Source organism: Saccostrea cucullata, unplaced genomic scaffold (genome assembly GCF_032062105.1).
Source record: "Saccostrea cucullata isolate Sc308-1 unplaced genomic scaffold, CSIRO_AGI_Scuc_v1 ctg45, whole genome shotgun sequence".
Taxonomy (NCBI): Eukaryota; Metazoa; Mollusca; class Bivalvia; order Ostreida; family Ostreidae; genus Saccostrea; species Saccostrea cuccullata.
In genome coordinates this window covers 123,916-145,000 of record NW_026939164.1, presented here as the reverse complement: position 1 = coordinate 145,000, position 21,085 = coordinate 123,916, and the positions used below count along the sequence as shown (strand labels likewise).

The 21,085-nt window shown below is 30.8% G+C and overlaps 1 protein-coding gene across 4 annotated transcripts in view; it reads right to left on the bottom strand.

Moving 5' to 3' along the window:
• The window catches only part of LOC134252415 (short transient receptor potential channel 7-like), a 62,210-nt gene that overhangs the window by 9,763 nt on the left and 31,362 nt on the right, over positions 1-21,085 (bottom strand). For all 4 annotated transcript variants that reach the window (XM_062734887.1, XM_062734889.1, XM_062734890.1 and 1 more), the window contains exons 6-15: positions 19,701-19,962; positions 19,300-19,456; positions 14,476-14,600; positions 13,930-14,114; positions 13,574-13,692; positions 12,948-13,039; positions 4,179-4,339; positions 3,075-3,281; positions 2,309-2,438; positions 1,833-1,985 (exon numbers count right to left, since the gene is read on the bottom strand). In XM_062734887.1, the coding sequence (XP_062590871.1) occupies positions 1,833-1,985; positions 2,309-2,438; positions 3,075-3,281; positions 4,179-4,339; positions 12,948-13,039; positions 13,574-13,692; positions 13,930-14,114; positions 14,476-14,600; positions 19,300-19,456; positions 19,701-19,962 (1,591 nt within the window). The remainder of the gene's footprint in view (positions 1-1,832; positions 1,986-2,308; positions 2,439-3,074; positions 3,282-4,178; positions 4,340-12,947; positions 13,040-13,573; positions 13,693-13,929; positions 14,115-14,475; positions 14,601-19,299; positions 19,457-19,700; positions 19,963-21,085) is intronic.

The window sequence follows — 21,085 nt, the reverse complement described above, 5'->3', positions numbered from 1 at the left end:
ATTTCTTTGGCTGGGTTTCCATGGTTACCATGACTCAAAACATTTTTCATTTTACATACATTGTTCATACTTCAAAATAAATCTATGAGTGGAAAATCATCAAATTCTGAAAACCTTCATGTATCACTTTTTTACAGTTTTGTCTGATTTTTATGTGGACTGGTACTTAAAATTTAATAATTATGGTTCTTACTTATTTATTTATCGTATCAAATTCTTGACATGTTTGTCTTGAAAGCAGAGACAAAAATTAATTCTCCGTAAAAGCCATTGTCAAATTAAAAAAGTAATGGTATTAAATTTTAGATCTGCTATCTTTCGACGTTTGACAATTTTCATAAGTACGATCGAAGCCTCATGTTGGTGGTTACCCGTATAAACATAAAAGATGGATACTTGTTTCTATATAAACATATGCATTCGTTCATATGCGATAAATATAGGATCTCACATGATTTGTAGTTGGATATGATTTTTATCCAACGAGTTGTGTGTTTAATATCCCCGAGCCTTGGCGAGGGGATAAAAACACACAACGAGTTGATAAAAATCATAACCAACTACAAATCATGTGAGATTCTTTTTATCCCATGATTTACATTTTGTTTTAAACACTACAATCAATGTTTTACACTGTTTTTATATAGAACTCTATTTTACTTCATTAAGCTAACGTAAAACCCATTGTGACGTCACTACTGTGGGATACGAAAACGATATCACATGAGCTATATCAACGGTATAAAGGGGGTAAACATGGGATAAATATTATTATATAAACAGTGGGACGGACAACTTCGGAATGGGCATTTTTCCGAACTTGCGCACCCTTTTCCTTATACCTATCCTCTTGGGATTTTTTTAAATGGCAGGGTTTTTCTACCTAAATGCATTTCTGAAAAAAAATGCAATATTTTCTGCTAGTTTTGGAGATATTTAGTGACAAAAATAAAAATCCCATGGTTGAAACATGTACTTAGAATTATCCCATGAAAACCCCCACAGAAACCCCATGGGATTTTAAATTTCCCCAATGGGGGAAATATACCCATAAAAATCAATGTAGGTTTTTTAAACCCATATGTTGCTTTTGTTGCCATGTAGGGTTTTTTCTCCCATATTTCTTTATCATGGGGTTTAAAATCCCACATATTGATATTTTTACTGTAAGATAATTCCTAAAAACTTGGGTTATTCTTAGACTAATGGATCATAAGTATCTTCTCTGTTTGTCATTCTATAAAGGAGGATAGTTAATACAAATATTATATTAATATTAGATACTGCATGTAACAGAGAGTAATGTTCATTTAAAATTTTCATCCTAAGAAAACTAGTGTCAACCGAGCCGAGTTTGACAATGGTTTTTGAGGGGTGAAAATTTTCAATGTTATCCTCAACTACATGCTGTATTTATTATGTTATTATGTTATACTGAATGTTACAAATGAATACAAATATTACATTGAACCTGCGCGCAAACTCTACGCAGTCAATATTTTTGGAATATCACCCGTCGTCATGAATTGTTGATTGTGGCTACGCTGGACGGTTTATCATCATTTAGAGGTAAAAGTATTTTTAACAATTTTTTTTATCCAGGAATAAGATTCAACATATTTACATGAAAGTAAAATTAATAATATGTACATGTACACTTCACATTTTATTTTTAACTAAATCAATCCCGACATAGTTCAAAAGTGATTATGAACACTTAACCCCTGATTTTAATGGTTTGTTTATCATTAACAAATATGCCCGTTATTATTGTGGCTGTTTATTTTCAAATTATTCATAATTTTGCCTTTTATAACAATTTAAGATTTTACTTTTATTTATAGAGTGGGTCTCCTCTTCATCCTCTTCGTTGATGGGCGTGGCGTAGGGGATCCTACTGGGAGCTTCAGGTACGGGTGGGGGCGTGTCATTTGTCTCCACAATCTCCACGTCTTCATTCCGTAAATTAGGCACTCCATCTTTAACTAAGATAAACATAAGGCGTATTGTAATACATGATTTAAATTTGAAAATGTTGTCTGTGAAACCTCGCCAAATTCTTAGACATTAATTCAATGATATCATACATATTTTTTTATTTAGAATTTTATAAAAATAATGAGTGAAAATGCAAATAAGGAAAACAAATAGCATCATCATTTCTCCTTTTCTCTGGTTCCTTTAGCAGAAGTGATGTAATGAAAAGGTAAAAGCGACTCATTTTGCCTTTATTCCTTATGCCTTAAAATCAATTACAACAACGTTAAGAGATACATAAAACTATTTTCATTATATAAAAAAGTCTAACCAAGTTCTTTTTCATCTTTTGCACGCTCCATCTTAAATAGATATCGCTTAACCAGTCTCTGCATAATGTCACAGTAGGACGTATCTTCTACTTTAAGATCCAGTGTTTTACAAACTCTCTCTCTTCTTTTCTGTGAAAACAACTCATTGAAAGCAAAGTATTTCCTCTCCCATTGCTGGTAAAATTGAGGTGTTCCATTTTTTCTTATGAATATTTTCAACCATTGGAAGAAATGCATGCAAACAAATATATATTCATTCTAGAAAGTTTTAGCCATAGTTATAATAAAGGATACTTCAAATATAAGAAATCCTACTAAGCATAACATTCATTTGTACAAAACAGGTATTAATGTAAATTTGTAAATTTGTTCAAACTAAAAATAAAAAGGAACATGCACACCGTGGAGACAGGACAGGTCAGTTAATGAAGTTGTTCAGTGGTGGTCTGTGGGGTAGGTGTTTACACGGCGCCACGTCCTCCCCAATGTAGCGCCTGTGAAACACCTTTCCAACAAATCCAGCAGTTCACTCAATGTTTCTTATTTTAAATTCAAGAGGCATGCAATGCTAATGGAACATTACTCTACGTTTCTCGATGTTTTCCAAAGGTTTTGCGTAATAATATCTATATATTGCTCTTAAAAATAAACAGAATAATAACATCAACATATACTATGGCCTATCATATTCATTTTCTATAAGTTATGTAAGCAAATTATTTATTGACGTTAAAAACAATCATAATATAATATTGATTAATTCACCTTAATAAATGTCTGCTTTTTCTTCGTCTGATATTCCAACCAAGAAACATCAGATATCGCTAACAAATCTTTACAGAACCTCCAAGCATAACAAAGTGATTTTGGTGTAGGTATCATATTAAATGGCACTGGTAGGGTACTTCCCTCATCCATATAGTTCAACCAAAGTTTGGTTCTGGCAAATTTCCATTCCACGTCACAATCAGTCTTTAAGTGTAGGGAAAAAAATAGTTTAAGCGCCAGAATAAAGACAAAATATTTTTAGTGAAAAAGATCCATTTCTAGGAAACACAAATACCTAGTTTTAATGATCTCGTGTATTTTTCCATGCTTTTCTTATTTAACTATCAATAGACAACAGTTTATTATACTATAAAAATATTTACTTTGTAAAGTTAAGGTTTTTGCTGCCTCACAATTTTAATGGTTCAAAGTACAAAACTGCATTTATTTTCATTAATTATAGTTTAAGTTTACCAATTATCGCAAAAAATCATAGGTAGCCATATTATTTAAGACGGGAGACATAAATAAACAGAAGTGTATGCCAACATGAAAAAATCGTATTTTTTTTTTTTAAATAGTACTTTAAATATTATGTAAAAACTGGTTCGAATGCATAATTCTGATACCAAGAGTTCCAAAATACTTGCTACTTATGAGATAATTTTGAAATGTGAATATAAGGGATACTATTTTACATTAAAAGTACAATAAAGAAAATGTCTGAATGAAGATATTTGAGAAGGAGTTATTGCCCTTGTTACAATTATTCAAAGATTGAATAATTGATTAAATAATGAAAATATTCATTTTTCAAGTTCTAATACTTAACAATATTCATCATTACACCTATTGAAAAGCATTCTTTCAAAAAACTTTGTTCTATTGCGTATGAATTTAAATTTATAACAGTTTTTTCAAAAACCTATGACATCATAGGTGGATGGGAATACCTTAACGAATGATTATTTCTTATCCCGTACTTTAGAACCCAAACAATTTCATAACATAACAATTAAACCCTTGCAAAATAAAGGAGTTTGTGTTATCAGTTACAATAAACAATTGCAATTAGTAAACAATTAACTGATATTTACAGACCTGAATATCCTCAAATGAGTGACTCATCATAGCAATTAGCATGTTGATCAAAACAATAATGATGACGACATGATAAAGAGCGAAGAGGTACATTCCGACTTGTTCCACAATATCGGTGCTTCTTTCCATATTCACGGACTCTGGTGTTGGTCCTCCGTAAACTAAAATGTCCAGAAGACCAAACTCTTAAGGAAGTGACTATCATAATTCATATATCTAATTACAACTGTTTAGATAAGATCATAAATAGATATATTCTGATCAATCAATTATAAACATTAACTCAAAAATTCGCAATAATGTTCATATGATCAACAGAAAATGAAAATATTTTAAAAAGCACTTTTCCCCAAGAAAATATTTCAACAATGAATTTTAAATAAACCATTAAGTTAACAATAGAAAGAAACCTTGCTACATTATATCAACTTACTCAAAAAGAAAAATAAATTATATTTTTATTAATTTTCATCATATTTTGAAAGAAAATTACATCAAATTATCTGGAATTAAACCCCAGTTATTTTTTTATTTCATATTGAAATGAAGTCCACGCTTCGTATAAGTAGATATTTACAAAACGGGGGGGGGGGGGTCAGATTGTTTTAATGTGATAAGGTTGAAATTGAAATGTCTATAGAGGCCTTTTTTTAAACATCAAATTCTCCGAGAGAGATGTTGAATAACAACAAAACTTAATAATATACAAGTCTTGACATCTATGATCTTTTATATTTTGTATCGTAAATGTTCCAATATACCATATCACGATTATGAACGAGGAGTACACAGCGGGTGTGACCGGTTGACAGAAGATGCCTACTCCTCTATGGAATCTGATCCAACCTTTGATATTTTTAGAGGTCCCTGTCTGCTATGAGCCCAATTTGTATTGCATTTTAAAATCATCACAACCAGAGCAAGCTGTTTTACATCGAATAAATCCCATCTGAAAGATTCTAGAAGGGAAGTAAAACAAAGAAACCCCCGTATGATGGTGACAGCAGAATGAAAAAATAGGGAAGATTGACAATGGAAAAGCTGAAGACATCCCATAAATCATACATTTTGTTGTTAGTTGGCCCTTATTGTCTTAAGTCAGTACACATCAAAATATAAAAGGGATGTGTAAGAATCTTTTATTTTGAGTTTGGGATATATCGAGTGGGAATATGAGTATTTATAAGTAACTATTGTCAACTGTTACTGTGTTGTTGATATTCCTGAATGTGGAGATTAATACCAAATCAAATATTTTCATCTTCTGACGCAGAATTTTTCAAAAGAAATTCTGCTTAAGGTAGGATTCTTCTCATACAAAACTGTATTTCTTGTATTTAAAAATTAATGAAATTTTCAAAGAATCAAGAAGACAATATTACTAAGTGATAGTATTAGTTAGATTAGTTTTGACCGTTTTAGATTAGAGTCAAGGTCAGGTCAAGTTCATTACCTTTTCCCTGGTCATTAAGAATAAGAATAACTGCATCCAGTCATGAGATAGGGTCCTCTATTTCAAAAGATTAATATAGGATCTATAAGATATTACCAAATTGACACAAATAGTTTAACAAAAATGGATTTTGGCTAATCCGAATTTTCTCCGTTTTTCTCAATTTTTTAGGATATTTAAGTTATTTTTAAATGTGCCCTCTATTTAATTTTTTTTTTATTTTCACATATGGTAAAGCAGTCGTATAGAGATACAAAATGATACAAAAATAAAAAGTTTTGACCGTTTAGTAAGAGAGTAAAAGCACTTTCTATGGATTTTTGGCTCATATCCGTACTTGGAGTTGAAGCTTACATAATTTTAGATTGTTTGGAAATTCATATTCATTTGATATATTTTAAAAGTTTAGTTCCTTGTTATTAATTTAGCGAACATTTGAAAAATTCTTCTAGTTTTTGATTGTGTAAAAATTATAACTACATTCGTAGTTCTATAATAATTTTGAGAAGCAGAAATAAAGAAGATATTTTCATACGCCACCATTCCGCCAAAAATATAGTCCCTGCTAGTATTCCAACACAATTTACCATTTCTATTTAAAGTTGTACAATTGTGATGAGGAAAGAAAAATATGTTCTTTTAAATCTCTTTCACCTAAATGTATAAGACATATAAGCAAATATACATTGAATATTTCATCTAGTCAGAAACCAGAGAAGAATCCTACCTTAAACGAATATAAACGTTACTGACCTAATTTTTTTTAATGGTATTTTTGTTTTATATATTTTATTAAAGTACCTTGGATAATTTTATAATAATAAGATATGTCAAAGCAAAAACTTTTAAGCAAAAAAATGAAAAAATATCCGTATTTGTACGAAGCTTTGTATCAATAGATATTTGCTTCTAAAATGTCTTCAGTGGTTCGTGAAAATACTCATAGAGGAATATTCTAAGTCATATTCTTTAAAGTTTTTTTTTTCAAATCAGAAAATTAAAACTTATGTATACATTCCACTTGTTCATCAATTTATTCAAACAATCGGAAACAATCGGAAAATTCTTCCTGGATTTACAATACGTGTTAAAGCTGAAGCATTGTGATCTGACTTAGTTTCACTCATGCAGTTGAAGTTAAGGTGTATGTCAATCTAAATTTAGATATTTAAGTGAATATGTTGTAAATTAAGGCAAGGAAGAATTCTTTTTCTTGGCCAAATTATTCGAGTATAACCTGGTTTGCGTTATAGAGTCATTCCTTATGATTTAATTCTAATATCATTAAACAAATGAAGGTATAAAATTTTGTTGGTTTTTGTTAGTTCAAATTTACCACACATTAATATAGAAGTTATTGGGAAGCAAGGGGAAGTAAAAACTGATACATAGCCCTAGCAGCCATGTTGTTTGTTTACCTGTGGTAAAATCCAGTTACTGTTTGAAGTTGAAGGAGCATTTATTAAATTTGGAATTTTCCATAAATACCAAGGACTGGAAATGAAAGTATCACATGGATACAGATGATTCAGCTGGTTGTGAAGGGGTGTGTCCCCCTACCAAACCAGGTTATACAGAAATAATTTGTGTTTCTTTTGGATATTAATCAACCAGAGGCTAGAATACAAACAAAATGTAAATTATTAATTTTTATATCAAATAAACTTCATTTGTGCTATTTAAGATACCTGTTATATTTAATTTGGAATGGTTGTCTAAACTGAAGTGCCGAAAATGCTCTTTATTACAATTTAAAAGACGTGCAAAATACTTGTAATCACAAACTGATGTGTTATTACGAGAAAACAGTAGGATATTGCATGTCAAGCTTTGTTATATTTTATTTTTTCCTTTCATAGACTGAATTGTATATATAATATTTTTCATTCTATAAGTGTGTGGTTATTTAATCTGTATTGTATAATGATCCCATTGGATTTGTGATCTAATTAAAATAAAATGCTAATCAAATTCATGAATTAAAAAACATCATAAAATATAAATGGTATATTTTATAATTCCAGGGAAAAAGTTGTTTGATTGCCCACTCTCGACCAACTGGCTAAAAATGGCTCGACTCAATTTTTTCTACCTTCAGGAAACTATTTTTTATTCATTCCATTAAATAAATTTTGAAAATTAGCATTTAAGTTGAAATTTTTTGAGAAAAAAATTATAACCTACCCACTGTCCCATTTTTTTTTATCTTAAGACATGAGAGGGCAAAGGAACATTGTAATGTTGGCCTAAATACTTGAAACTAATATAAAATTCAAATTAAAAATTATGAAATAGAAAATATTAAATAAAGAATTCAAATAGATTTTTAAGAACAAACTTATTATTTTAATAAATAATACCATATAAATATACAATTAATTTTTGTATGTAGATACAATACATAAGAGATCGGATATTCATGCTTTTCATGAATTTCATGCAGAAAAATGTACGCGTTGTTTTTAAATACGTATATTTCTGGTGTTATACATGTACAGTATTAAGATGGTTTTTCTGAGCAAATGACTTGTCGTGAACAAACCACAGTAACATGGATTTTTTTCTTTAAAATATCAGGGGAAAAGTATAAAGAAAAAAAACGTGCAAAATGTATCATGCTTGCTTTACTTTTGAAATTAAAAACTTTGTTTCATTTCATACATATTTTTTCTAAATTTCTCTACAAACTTTCATAATAACTTTAAATTCAAAATAAAAAAAATAAAAAAGGTTACCTTAGAATCATACGCCTTTGTGGTAAGACAGAGTTTGCGCGACTTTATATAAACCCTGGCTGGTTTATTTTTAGAATTACTTATTAAAGGCATGCTCTGTCGAACGTTCAATTTCGAACACATTTAGACTGGACAGAACAAAATTAGTACAAAGTCTATTTCAAGATCTACATCGATTTTTTTTCTACAGTTGCACGTGTACCAGCTAATATATACATTCAGTGGGAGAAGGCTAGTGGTCTAAGACATCTACTGACGCAGAAGGTGTATTTCATTCCTTACGTCAATACCAAGAACTGCGATAGGTAAACAATCTTTTTCTGTCTGATTTTAGCTTTGTTTTGCGAATACATAATCATTAAAACAAATTACATTAACTTATTATGATGTTTTTGAATCTTATTTGTTTTTTCCCATTATACTAGTATGTAAAAAGCTTTTATGCTATAACTCATATTCATTATACTGAATTTGAAATGAGCTTTATCTTAGTCATATTAAAGACTGATGATACAAACAATTTTTTTTTCTTTTAAGGAGACTTAACACCATGACACAGGTTAAGAAAAATGGATAATGCCTTTTTTCTCCTTAGATTTGGAAAATGAAATACCTTCCATACTTACCCGAAAAGTACACAACTAGAGTAATCATTGTTAAATTGTTTAATCTTCACTCTTTTTTTCTTCAAAAATGTTTCTAAAGGAGCCCAAAATGAACTGATATTACATTTATTCAATACTTTAATGCATTTTGCTGCATACAGGAAATGATACTTGGAAAATATTAGTTAATACTTCAAGAAAATTACAAATTTTGACAAATTACACCAATTAACGGTCTACAGATGAAAATAAATATCAGAATATGTTAATTCGGTGCTAAAAGTGTAATATAAACTTTAAAAAAAAATATATCAAGCCAGGTGAATTTTGTGAGGAAAAGCAAAATGGTAAAAATCAGCCTATGTGATTCATTGTATACCTTTTAGGGAATATGAGGAAGGTATTTTCATTCTCCAAGACTAAGAAGAAAAATTCAAAGAATTATCCACCTTTCTAAAACAGTGACATGATATTTAGTCGCCTCCAAAGAAAATAATTGTTTGTTTCATCTGTCCTTAACATTAATAAACTTCAAAGAAAAAGATAGAAAAAGTGAATAAAAATTTAACTCTAAGAATCTTCACTACATAGTGCCACTGTGACCTCCTACATCGCGTATCAGACATATAATGTGTTTATGGTTTACCTAATAAAAAAATGCACACTACCACTGTTTCTATAGTATTGGGTATGCCCATTCTTTATCGTAATTATACCTTTAAACTTTAGCAAGAATATCTTAGAATCTTTATCAGTGAAGTATCATTAGGCTCCTTCAATTATACATTTGGAACGCAGATATATTTTAGGATTCTCTTGCAAAATAAGAACTTTGTCATTATACTCGTATATGAGCAAGGGTAAATTTTGTAAACTCGGTTTTTATATAATAACTACATTTTGGTTTTATTAATACCTAACAGATTGTTTCGTTATACTCTTACATGCATATGAAATTAGATATTTCCTGTATGTCTAAACACATATTCTAAACATGCTGAACTCTCTATATTATCTTACAAAATACAGTGAAACTTGTCTAATCCGAATGCTGTGTATTCTGAAATCTTGCATTAAACAATGTTAACTTTAAGACCGTTATAGTAAAGTCTGTTGTTTTAAATGTCTAGTCAGGACAATATCTTTGGAACCATTGGTCTTTGGATTGGACAAGCTTTACTGTAGGGTATATACATAATACATTTGCGTGAGTATAATAAATCAATCATGACACAATATTTCATCTGCAAAAGTTCTATATTATAATGAAAATATTAGGTATAAAATTAATGAATAAAATTATCAAATAAATAAGTTGCTAAAATGCACTTAACACTGTGTTTTTGGGGGTTATACATGTAAGCAATGAGAACATGCCGCTCTATATACCTGACTCATTCCGCATTTCCTCTGTGCACATGATTTTTCCTCCATCTATTTGTACACAGCTTCGTTCTGTGTGCAGCGGTTTAAAAAGATGTTGAATGTTAATATCTTTTATTTGTTTACGGGAGGGTGTTTTGCAAAATATACCAAAAAGTTGCCCGACGGTAAAAATAGAAAAGACTATAGTCTATGTGGGTTTAAATTTGCCATGTCTTTATAGATATTCTATATGCCTTTAAATTAAACGTATGAACTTTCATTTGCTATTAATGTCTGTATGATTTAAAACAATTCAATAATTGAAGAATCTTAGTATGATTTCATGATGCTTGGTAATACTGAGCAACTCTTTAAAATCAAATTTATAGGAAGCACTTAATAAAAATATATTTAATATGTTAATTTTTGTTTTTAAAAAAGATAAAGATTTTCATCATTAAATATCTGTCCAAACTGTATGCTGTTTTTGGTGTAAGCATATCATATGATATCTTAGAAACATATCCGTGGGAAAGGTGCATTTCTTCCAATTCATAGTATGAACCTAGCCCTACCCTGAGACTCAGAACACAAATTTTTATTGTTCATGTGTTTTCACAAATGATAAAGTTAACAGCTTCATGTTTGAAAACACAAAAATGGATTTGGGAAATAATTCATGGCTAGATTAATATCATCAATACAGTATACACTTTGTTTGAAATTGTCTCGAAATAAACGATATTTTAAGGGTTTTAAATGACTTTCGATTTTTTTATCAATTAGCTGAAGTAAAAGGTCATGTATTTAAACATTTTCAAATTTCTTTTCATTATATCCACGAAAACAATTTGTTTCGTGGATGGTCATATTAAGAAAAAGTTCAAAGATATATTGAATATCACACACACACATAATCTAGTCACCAGCAGATACGAGTGTGATGAAGTGTTTAGAACATGTGCTCTAGAGTTGCAAGAGTATACAGTTGATACTACATGTACTAGTAACGTCGCCGGCTTGAATCCGTGAAGACCAGTCCTTTGGAAAAGACCGTACAAATTGTCCCTGCTACCCAAAGGCCGTAAGTTTCAAAGTTCTAATGTACAGATCAAAATTTGTGACCTCTCATGGGCAAATGATGGCGTCTCATTATAAGTAAAAAATCGGAATATTTAATAAACAAACGATAGCTATTGACCAAACGCATGGGCCTAATTTCTACAACTACAAAGGAAGATGAACTTAATCGAACATTATGTTCATGCAATCAGTTAACTCGCTATATTTCTATAACCATGCGAGAAGAGTGTTTGTACATTTGATTGATTTAAAATATGTTTTTTTACGTCCCAGTCTGATTAAAACCAAACCTTCCTCCAGCTTCTGTGTTTTGATGGTGGCGTCAAAATAAAGGAGTAAGTGGAAGGTTTGTTTTTAATCAGACTGTTTTACGTCCCGTCTGAAAATTGTTCATTCAAATAGAGAAGTCACCATATACAGGTGAAGAACTTGAAATTTAGACATATACTCGGAACTAAGGGCCATCGAGGCCGTGGGTGTTTTATTGTGCAAACGCCTGTCGTGACACAGTGCCTCGGTTTTGGTCTCAATTTCAAAAGCCTATACTATACTTAGCAAAAGAACAGATGTAATCTTTTTCTAACATTTTTAATTTTAAGGCATCTGATTCAGTGGTTTTGGTGTTAGGGTGGAACTGTATTGTATCTTAAAATGCATTACTATTTAAATATTGCATGTCGTTGAATGTAAACTTGAAAATTTTCACCTCGAGGAAACGATTGTCAACCAAGGCGCAGCCGGGATTTACAATGGTTTTCGAGAGGAGTGATAATAATTATTGTTTCCATTTTTACAGCGTAAAACACCAAGAGAACGTACCAGTGAATTTTGATATTCAATAAACCGTAATATTATGTTTTCTTCTTGGTTTAATTGACATTTTTAATACAAACTTTCCCGGGTGCATTCTTCAGACTGGGAAGGTCGAAAAGGTCGGACGAGGGCCAGGTGAAAATTGTTTTCCTTTTGTGGCTAAATGATCATTTTGACTTTACACAAGTTTTCATACAAACAAACTGCGGTGGCTAATTTTCTCATTAATTCAAACTTATAAAGAGTAATTAAACCCCGATATGCCCTGCTTAAGTATTAAACTACGATCAATATACTTCAATAATTTTAACTATCCACCAATGATATAAAAAGGCATGATATTTCTCTACTTGTGTTTTGAAAGTTCATCATATCATACTTTTTCTCAGCTAAGATATTTAGCCAATCAAAGTGGAATGACATAGTGAATGTTTTCACTACAATCTGAATTTCATGGAATCAAATTGTGCAAAGGTTATTTGAAAGAAAACAAATAGATGTTTTCTTTTTTAAAATATCATAAAAATAGAAAAATTAAAAAACCTAAGTTAAGATTCAAAAGAAATATTGGGGATGTAGTAAACAGAAAAGGAAGAAAAATTCATTTCTAAACAATTGGCTTATGTAAGTATGTTACTATGGTAGATAAGAGATTCAAGAGGCTACAAGATACCAAACACTCTCATGCCTTTTTTCAGCATGCTGTGTCACTCACCTCCTGTGGGACCTGGATGTCGAACAATAATATCTGAGATACTGACTTGTCCAAACATGGACCAAAATAAGCTGTAGAACGTCTGGCGTAAACTGTAATACAAAGAAGGAAGCTGTATCAGGGAATTCAGAAAAAAGTTAAATAATTACCCAAAAGGTGGAAGGAAGAATCTATCTACTTTCCATATGAAATGGTAACCTGAGACCAATAAAAAATCTTGGCAAATTCAGAACAAAGTAACATACTATTATCAAATATTATCAGAATATTAAACAAATGGTATCTATCACACAAGTTTGACGTGATCTTTATCAAATTTCAAATTTAAAAAAAAGCATAGCAAAATGCTTCTTGTATCAATCAAAAAGGTTTGACGTGATTCTTCTCAAGAGAATAACAATCTACTTGGTATTCATTGGTTGAAGCATTGATTGTTAACAAGTCTTGTTACTTAAACTTGTCATGAAAGAACGTCATTCATTGACACTTAGGAAAGCCTATTTATATAATTCCATGTCAGGTTATACAGTGTACATGTCCTTAATACATTTTATATAAACAGTTTTACAACACAATCCTTTACAAAAATAGATATTCTTTCGTTATTCCTTAAGAATACAACTTACCCCTGAAAAGCTTCTGCAGCATGTACATACACAGTTTTGTCATTCAAAACCATCTTGATTCTTTGAGCGCCATAGTACCAATATAAGTTATGAAGGCCAACCATGAAGGCAAACAGAACCTAGAAATACAGTTTGCAAAAATATAATTTTTCTTAAAGATAAAATTCAACAAAAAATGTCTTTCTTCCTTTCATTTTGTATGAAATATTAATTTTTGCGACCAATGGCTTATGCTAAAAATAAAAATTCAGCTTAACATTCAAAATAATGTGAAGGTCAAGTGTTCTTCACAATTGAATTTACTGGGGTAGAGAGAAACCGAGGTTTTTTCCCCTTTTACTGCTTTCATAGCTTACCAAGGTGAAGAGAACCATAAACCTTGTAATGTCACCAATCATTCGACCCAGGGAAATCTGTAGAGGTCCCAGGACCTCAAACGCGGGCATGAGGTAGGTAGTTCGAGCAAAGCTTATCACATTGGCAATAGCAAACAACACATCTGAGACGATTTCAGGATCGTTGGGTTTCCAGTGAAACCGTGCTGTTTTAAAATATAATGAGGTACATTGTATATTACAATCAACAAACTCTTCTCCACTAGCCAAGGGCATCTGACCACTTCTCTCCTCGCGGATCGTATCAGAAACCATTGGCTAGTAAAGATGGACAATGACTGAAATTCATTTAAGTGAACTATTCATGAAACACTTTCCAAAAATACAAGAACATATATTTTTTAAACAGAATGATATTATTTGTAATCAGAGGCAAGTGAGGAGCTTTTTTTTAATTTCCTTATACTGATATCTGAAAATTAGGATGCGCTTGTATGCCCAACATACTAGTATACAACATGTGGAGAAACTTACAAAATGTATAACATTTAAAAATATGGTTCTTACATGCTTCCATGAAATAATTTATAGGTCCATTCTTCGGACTTTTTATTTCATCTAGCTTCCAGTTAAAGTAGGTATAGTTTTCCTGCCGGAGAAATTCTCTTGCAATATTAGTGCCATTAAAATACCTGCAAAATAATTTATCAAACTAATTCAGCTATAAATTTTACATTGTTGACAGAAGATAATAGCTTGATCTTAAGGTAGGATTCTTGTCTGGTTCCTGAGTAGATGAAATATTCAAAGTATATTTACTCATATTTCATATATATTTAAATGTAAGAGATTAAAAAGATCATATTTTTCTTTCCTCGTCACAATTGTACAACTTTAAATTGAAATGGTAAACTGAGTTTGAAATCTATCAGGGACTATATTTTTCTCTTCTCTTCTGCTTCTCAAAATCACTATTCTATGAATTTAGTTACAATTGCTACACAATCAAAGACTTGAAGAAATTTTCAAATGTAAGTTAAATTAATATTAAGAGACTAAAGTTATAAAATATATCAAATAAATATTATTTACAAAACATATCACACTTATATTAGCTTTTAAAAATTCCACTCTAATTACAGATTTCAGCCAAAGTCCGTAAATAATGGTTTTTTCTCTCTTAGTAAACGATCAAAACTTCTTGTTTTTGTATCATTTTGAGTCGTTATATGACTTCTTTATTATATAAGAAAATAAGAAAAATTTAGATATAGGAAGCATATAAAAATAACTAATATATCCCAAAAATATAAGAAAAACAGAGAAAATTCGGGTTAGTCAATATCCAGTGTATTTAAATTTATATTAACGTATAACCCCTAATAACCGCCCCTACCCCTATTAGAGCCCCTCTAGGTCTTTTTTAATTGTCAAAAAATAAGGACCCCCTGTACAGTGATAAAAATCATCTAGAATCGTATCAAAGTCTGCCAAAACTTGAAGAAAGTGAAAATGAAACTTGTCTATTATCCAATTTCGCGGTGAAAATGGAAAAGAATCATTTAGCATACTTTGGACGGATTATCTTCACAGTAAGTAAAGTTAGACAGTCTTTTAGTGCTTCTTTGAATTTATTTTCTTCAAAGGATTTGTTGAAGTTAAAATATGACATTAAATATTAGGAAAAGGGTACCAAAATAACCGCCCCCTTTTCGTAATTTTCTAAGCGCCCGGGGCGGTAAATATGGATTATACGGTAATTTGTTATAGACCCATATGGAAATATCTTTTTATGCAAAAAGAAAAACATTTAATCTTTTGAAATAGAAGTATATAGGCATCGCATGATTGACAACAGTAATTTTGTTTATTTTTAATGTCCAGGGAAAAGGTATTGACCTTGACCTGAACTTGACTCTAATATAAACCGGTCAAATTTATTTTCAGTGATACCATCACTTAGTGATATTGTCTTCATGCTTTTATGAAAATTTCATTAATTTTTAAATACAAGAAATATAAGAAGAATCCTACCTTAACCATATTCAAAAAATAAAGATGTCATCCGCATAATATCCTATATTTTATTGCTTACTTCAGATATTTTTTTGAAATCTTTACATTACTTTATAAGGGATCTGAGTCGAAATTTCATGTTTCTATTATAAGAATAGTATACGTCATACAAATATATTTTTTTCTTCTTGGACAAAGCTGTGATCATTATTGCAACAAAATTGAAATCTTTTACCAATTAATAGGAGAAAGTGAAACAAAAAATATTAATTGGATACAAAAATTAATATGTTAATCAGATACAAGTATTTATAAGTACCGCTCCCTGAAACCGAAACAGTAAGTGGAGTAGCATTAGTACATTAATAAAGTAGAAAACAATGTTTGTGGTACGTCAACCTCACAAAATTTTGATTGTTTTAAATTAACTAGGTTTAATTTTTATTCATAAATGAGTACAGTTTACAAACCTAAGCTAATCTATATTTATTGATTTCATTTGGAAAGCTATACTTCACTGACTGCAAACAACATGTATAGTGTATAGTTCAATGAAGGGCATTTTCCAAGGGAGAAATCTGAATTAGAGAAAAATTAATGGCATTTTCAAAAATCTTCTTCTCCAGACCCCCGGGGCTACGAATTAGCCAATCTTATCTCCGTGTTAATTAATGTTTATGATATCAATGTAAATTCTCATTTGTATGCTTTCATTCAAGTTCTTTAACAATAGCGATGGTATAAATAAGTTCAATAATAACTATTTTTTCTCAAACTGGATTCCCTTCCTCTTTTTTTATTTTCAGAGACCTGAGACTTGCCGAGAAGACCCGTAACTAGAAAACAATGGTTATCACTTGCTGGGCCTGTTTCTCCCAGTATACAAACATGGAATAACAGATTTCTGGTAAGGGTTCAAAGAAAAGAAAATAATCGTGGAAGTTGACAAGTATTTATAATTGTACCAAATTTTATACCAACATAGACTTGAACTTGGACAATAGACCTTTAAAAAACAGCTTATTAGAATCGTCGTAGATATAACAGCCAATCAAGATCATCCTACTTGTAGGCACTTTTAATGAAAGCATGCTAAGATCACGAGAAAGAACAACTGCGAGGGAGTATCGAAACAGCTGATAGTAGGGGAATCTATATTTAACACATTCATTAACTTCAAAGTCAGAGTTGTGAACGTAATCTTTCTGATCATGCAATTTTGATTACTAGTATCAGGTAACCTTTTTCCTCAAGTAAAATGTTAAAGTATTAAACAAAGTATGAGGTGAATACCAGGGTTAAAATATTTTGAACGCATGCATAGATAGAACAACCTATGCCATGAACAATAGTTTGAGCTTTTTATCTTTTCTTATGCATTCCATGTCAACCCAAGATTTCTTTATATCGTCAGAAGTTCGCTAGCTTACGTTCAACTAAAAAAAAGTCGCCTAACACTTCTTTGGAAAGGCATTAGAGGGTTCATCCTTCAATAATCTCGAAATGTATGTAAAAAAAATTAGAATGTTTTAAGGAGGATGCAGGGGGAGGGGGTGGGTCAACAAATTAACCAACAGATATAATTTCATTTTTAGATATGGTATCTTAAGCTGGCAACTATCTTGTGGCAAAGAAATATTTCATACCGTTTATTAGTTTTAAAATTTGATCATTTCTGTATTCTTTATTTGGAACTCTTCTTCTAAAGGAGATAATAGTCAATATAGTTTGAAAATGGCCACCACCACCCAGTCCTCTTTAAATAATGAAATTTAAAATGCATTCGCTTATTTATTTATTTATTCTATATATATTAATTTTTGTCTGTTATGGCATCAGACTTAGAGATGCGCAAAACGAACTACATCACATTACAAAACTATTGTGAAATCATTTGTCAGTTTTGAATATTTTTACGATCCCAAAGAACCAAAATGAATTTGAACTGCTATATATTTTGAAACTTCATAAGAATCCCTACAAACAAAGATACATAGCGGGTTCCAGTAAATGCTCAAGCAAGCCTCTTTCTTTACTCCTCACTAAGATACTAACAGTAGTGAAGGAGAAACTTCAACAGTACTGAGCAACAATATATTCAAGAAGTGGTGTAAATCAGGAACTTTGGACAATTTGAAATCACAAGATTTTACCAAAATCAACAGCTTCAAAAAACTTACGACTTTTCAACTTTATACACAACTATTCCCCAAGATATATTAAAGTCCAGACTTTTTAATATCATGACAGCTGCTTTTTCAATAAAATTGGAACTCGTAAATTTACTTTCATGTCGGTGGTCATTTGCAAAATTATTTTGCTAAAAACTGATTTTACACACAAGTACTCTGAAGTTGACATCAAAAAATGATTCTGATAGACAATATTTTTGTGGTTTTCCGTTATCAACAGACTTATTTTCTGTATTTATATGAAGCAGACTTTGTCCAAAATCATGTACGTGAAAAGAAGAAAACACTTGCTGAGGCCTTCAACTTGACATTTAGATGAGCTTAAGTAGTGAGCTTGAGAAAAAAGATAGCACAGAATCTCACACATCTGTTCCATATTAAGATATTTTACTTGAAAATGACATTAATTATAATCTAACAACCACGCTTTATGATAAAAGTGATGACTTTAACTTAACAATCGTCAACTTCCCTTACTTATGCAGCAATATACCTTCATCACCTGCATACGGAGTTTATATATTTCATTTTATTCGATACGAAAGAGCATGCTCTACGTATAAACAATTTCTAAAACGAGATATATTATTGATAAACAAGTCGATGATCGTCTAAAGTCATGATTTCGTAAGTTCTATGGTCGATACAATGACATTATCAGTAATTACAATTTTTCATTGAGTCAAATGCTGACATTTTCATACTAATTTTTTGACAATTTTCATACTAATTGTTAGGCTATTATTTATACACTGAATCTTCCTATTATTTCCCGATCATGACAAAGAGCACACGGTGGGTGTGAGCGGTCGGCAGGGGATGCTCACTCCTCAATCGCACCTGATCCCATCTCTGATGTTTTGGAGGTTCATGTTTGCTCTGCTCCTATTTTGTATTGTTTTATGGACTTTTGATCTTGAATACTGTTCGATATCTCCATTTTATTTCTATGTTTCATTGAATTCGTAGAAGACGATTTTTCGTGGATTGCTTAAATTTTACAGGTTTGTTGGGACGTGATTTCGTGAATTCTCTAATATACAAACAAAAGGAAATATGACTTTGTAATCCTAATTCAATGAGGGGTACCCACAAAATTCATGATATCTCATCATTCCATAGTGTTTCAGTTTCAATTTATATACTAACTGTTTACAGCACTGCTTCACACACAAGAATTTACCTATCGGCCTGTGCTATTCTATACTCGGTAAAGAAACGGAGAACATATGAAGCCAGGTACATTGACAGCACACTGAAATCTATCAACTTCTGGTAAACTGTGATATAGGCTTTCAATCCTGTACTGTAGAGCTGTTTGCATTCTATCCACAATAATCCTGTTAACACAAACGTGAAAGAATCCAGTTAACATAAATGTTACAATTAGAAAATGAGGCTGAGTAAGAAATTTCATATCGAGACTGTTCAAAATAATAACTTCTAGGCATGTACCATCACTAATTCAAAATATTACATAAAATTGGGACTTTCAAAAACATTTACATAAAATGATAACATTAGCACTTGTAATATTTATGGTCAAAACCCCCTTATAAAAACAAATTGTTGTGGTTCATTTACCTAAAATCCAGAAAACAATACATAGTTGAACATGAGTCAATAAGGTATTTGCAGGCCTTAAAGTTTCTTTTAATAAACTTATAATTTTTTCATCTTTGGACAGTGATTCGTATGTTGGATTATGTAGATCTGTGGTGGAAGTTATGGTTACGCCGCTCTCCGTTAAGCGGAATGTTGCAGCAGCCAGGAGGATGAGGAAGCAGATGTGTGACGTGGCATGCGTGATGAACTTTGTCACAGGGCAGCGCATGACCTCTCCCGGCTGTAACAAATCAAACATGGTAAAAAATATTATATACTTTTAATTCAGATCTTAGTAAAACATCTTAAATACATTCAAAAGATTTAAGAATTTAAACATATTAACATTGCCTTTCAATTTTGTTTTACAATTTTAATGGGAAGTAATTCAAAATATTGCAAATAATTTTTGTCTGCAAACGGCCAAATGTTTCCCCAGAGGAGTATGCCTATACAGTTATTATTAATATTTCACAATTCTGCGAATGCAAATAAAACGATGACAAGTTATTTGATCTATCTAGCCTCTCGCGCCAAACAGACACCGAAGTTAATACATCAGCAACTCGGACCCTCCACATATCAAAATATGTCCGATAGGTTAGGACTGATTTGTGTTCTTTGAGCGTCAAGTATTTAGATATACTGGTGTGTTCCTTGCGAACAAGTTATCCTGGTGTACTATAAATTAAGGAAAGTGCCAATATATCTACAAATATATCTTAAGTTTAAGTTACTTTTATTCTTTTATCTTTTCAGATCACCTTAATTTTATCTTATGTTGCCAATACAACAATTGCTCCTTTTATTTAAATACATCTTTTAAAAAATATTTTTTTATTTCTTCATGTAAAATCAAAATGATAAGTTTTCAACTTTCGTATACTTTTAAAATTATTTACGTGCCTTTCATTTAAGGTACTTCGATACTCAGATTCTGAAATTCAGCAGTTAAATAATTAAAAGACTCACATAAAATCTCTGAATTCAAAAATCCGTGGCATTTCTTCAAAATTCTAGATATGCATCATACATAGGAAATTGACATATTTCATATTTATCTGATTTATTTTTTTTTTCTCTTAACTTCAATATTGTTATATAATGCACAATGTAAAGAGCTTGTACTAGCATTGCATAAAATTGATAGCAGATCACTTTTTATTTCATATCATGTTTGTACTTTTATTGGAATACAAATGTCAACTTCTTACAAGATGGTTTTCAAGATACAAAGACTCTTGAATCATATTGAGGTGCATGAAATAAAAAAATTGTTGCATTAAATAATTCCAATCCAAGATTCAGTTCGAGACCTTTAAGAAGATGATTTTAATTTCAAATGTTTTCATTCCTGGCTGAAG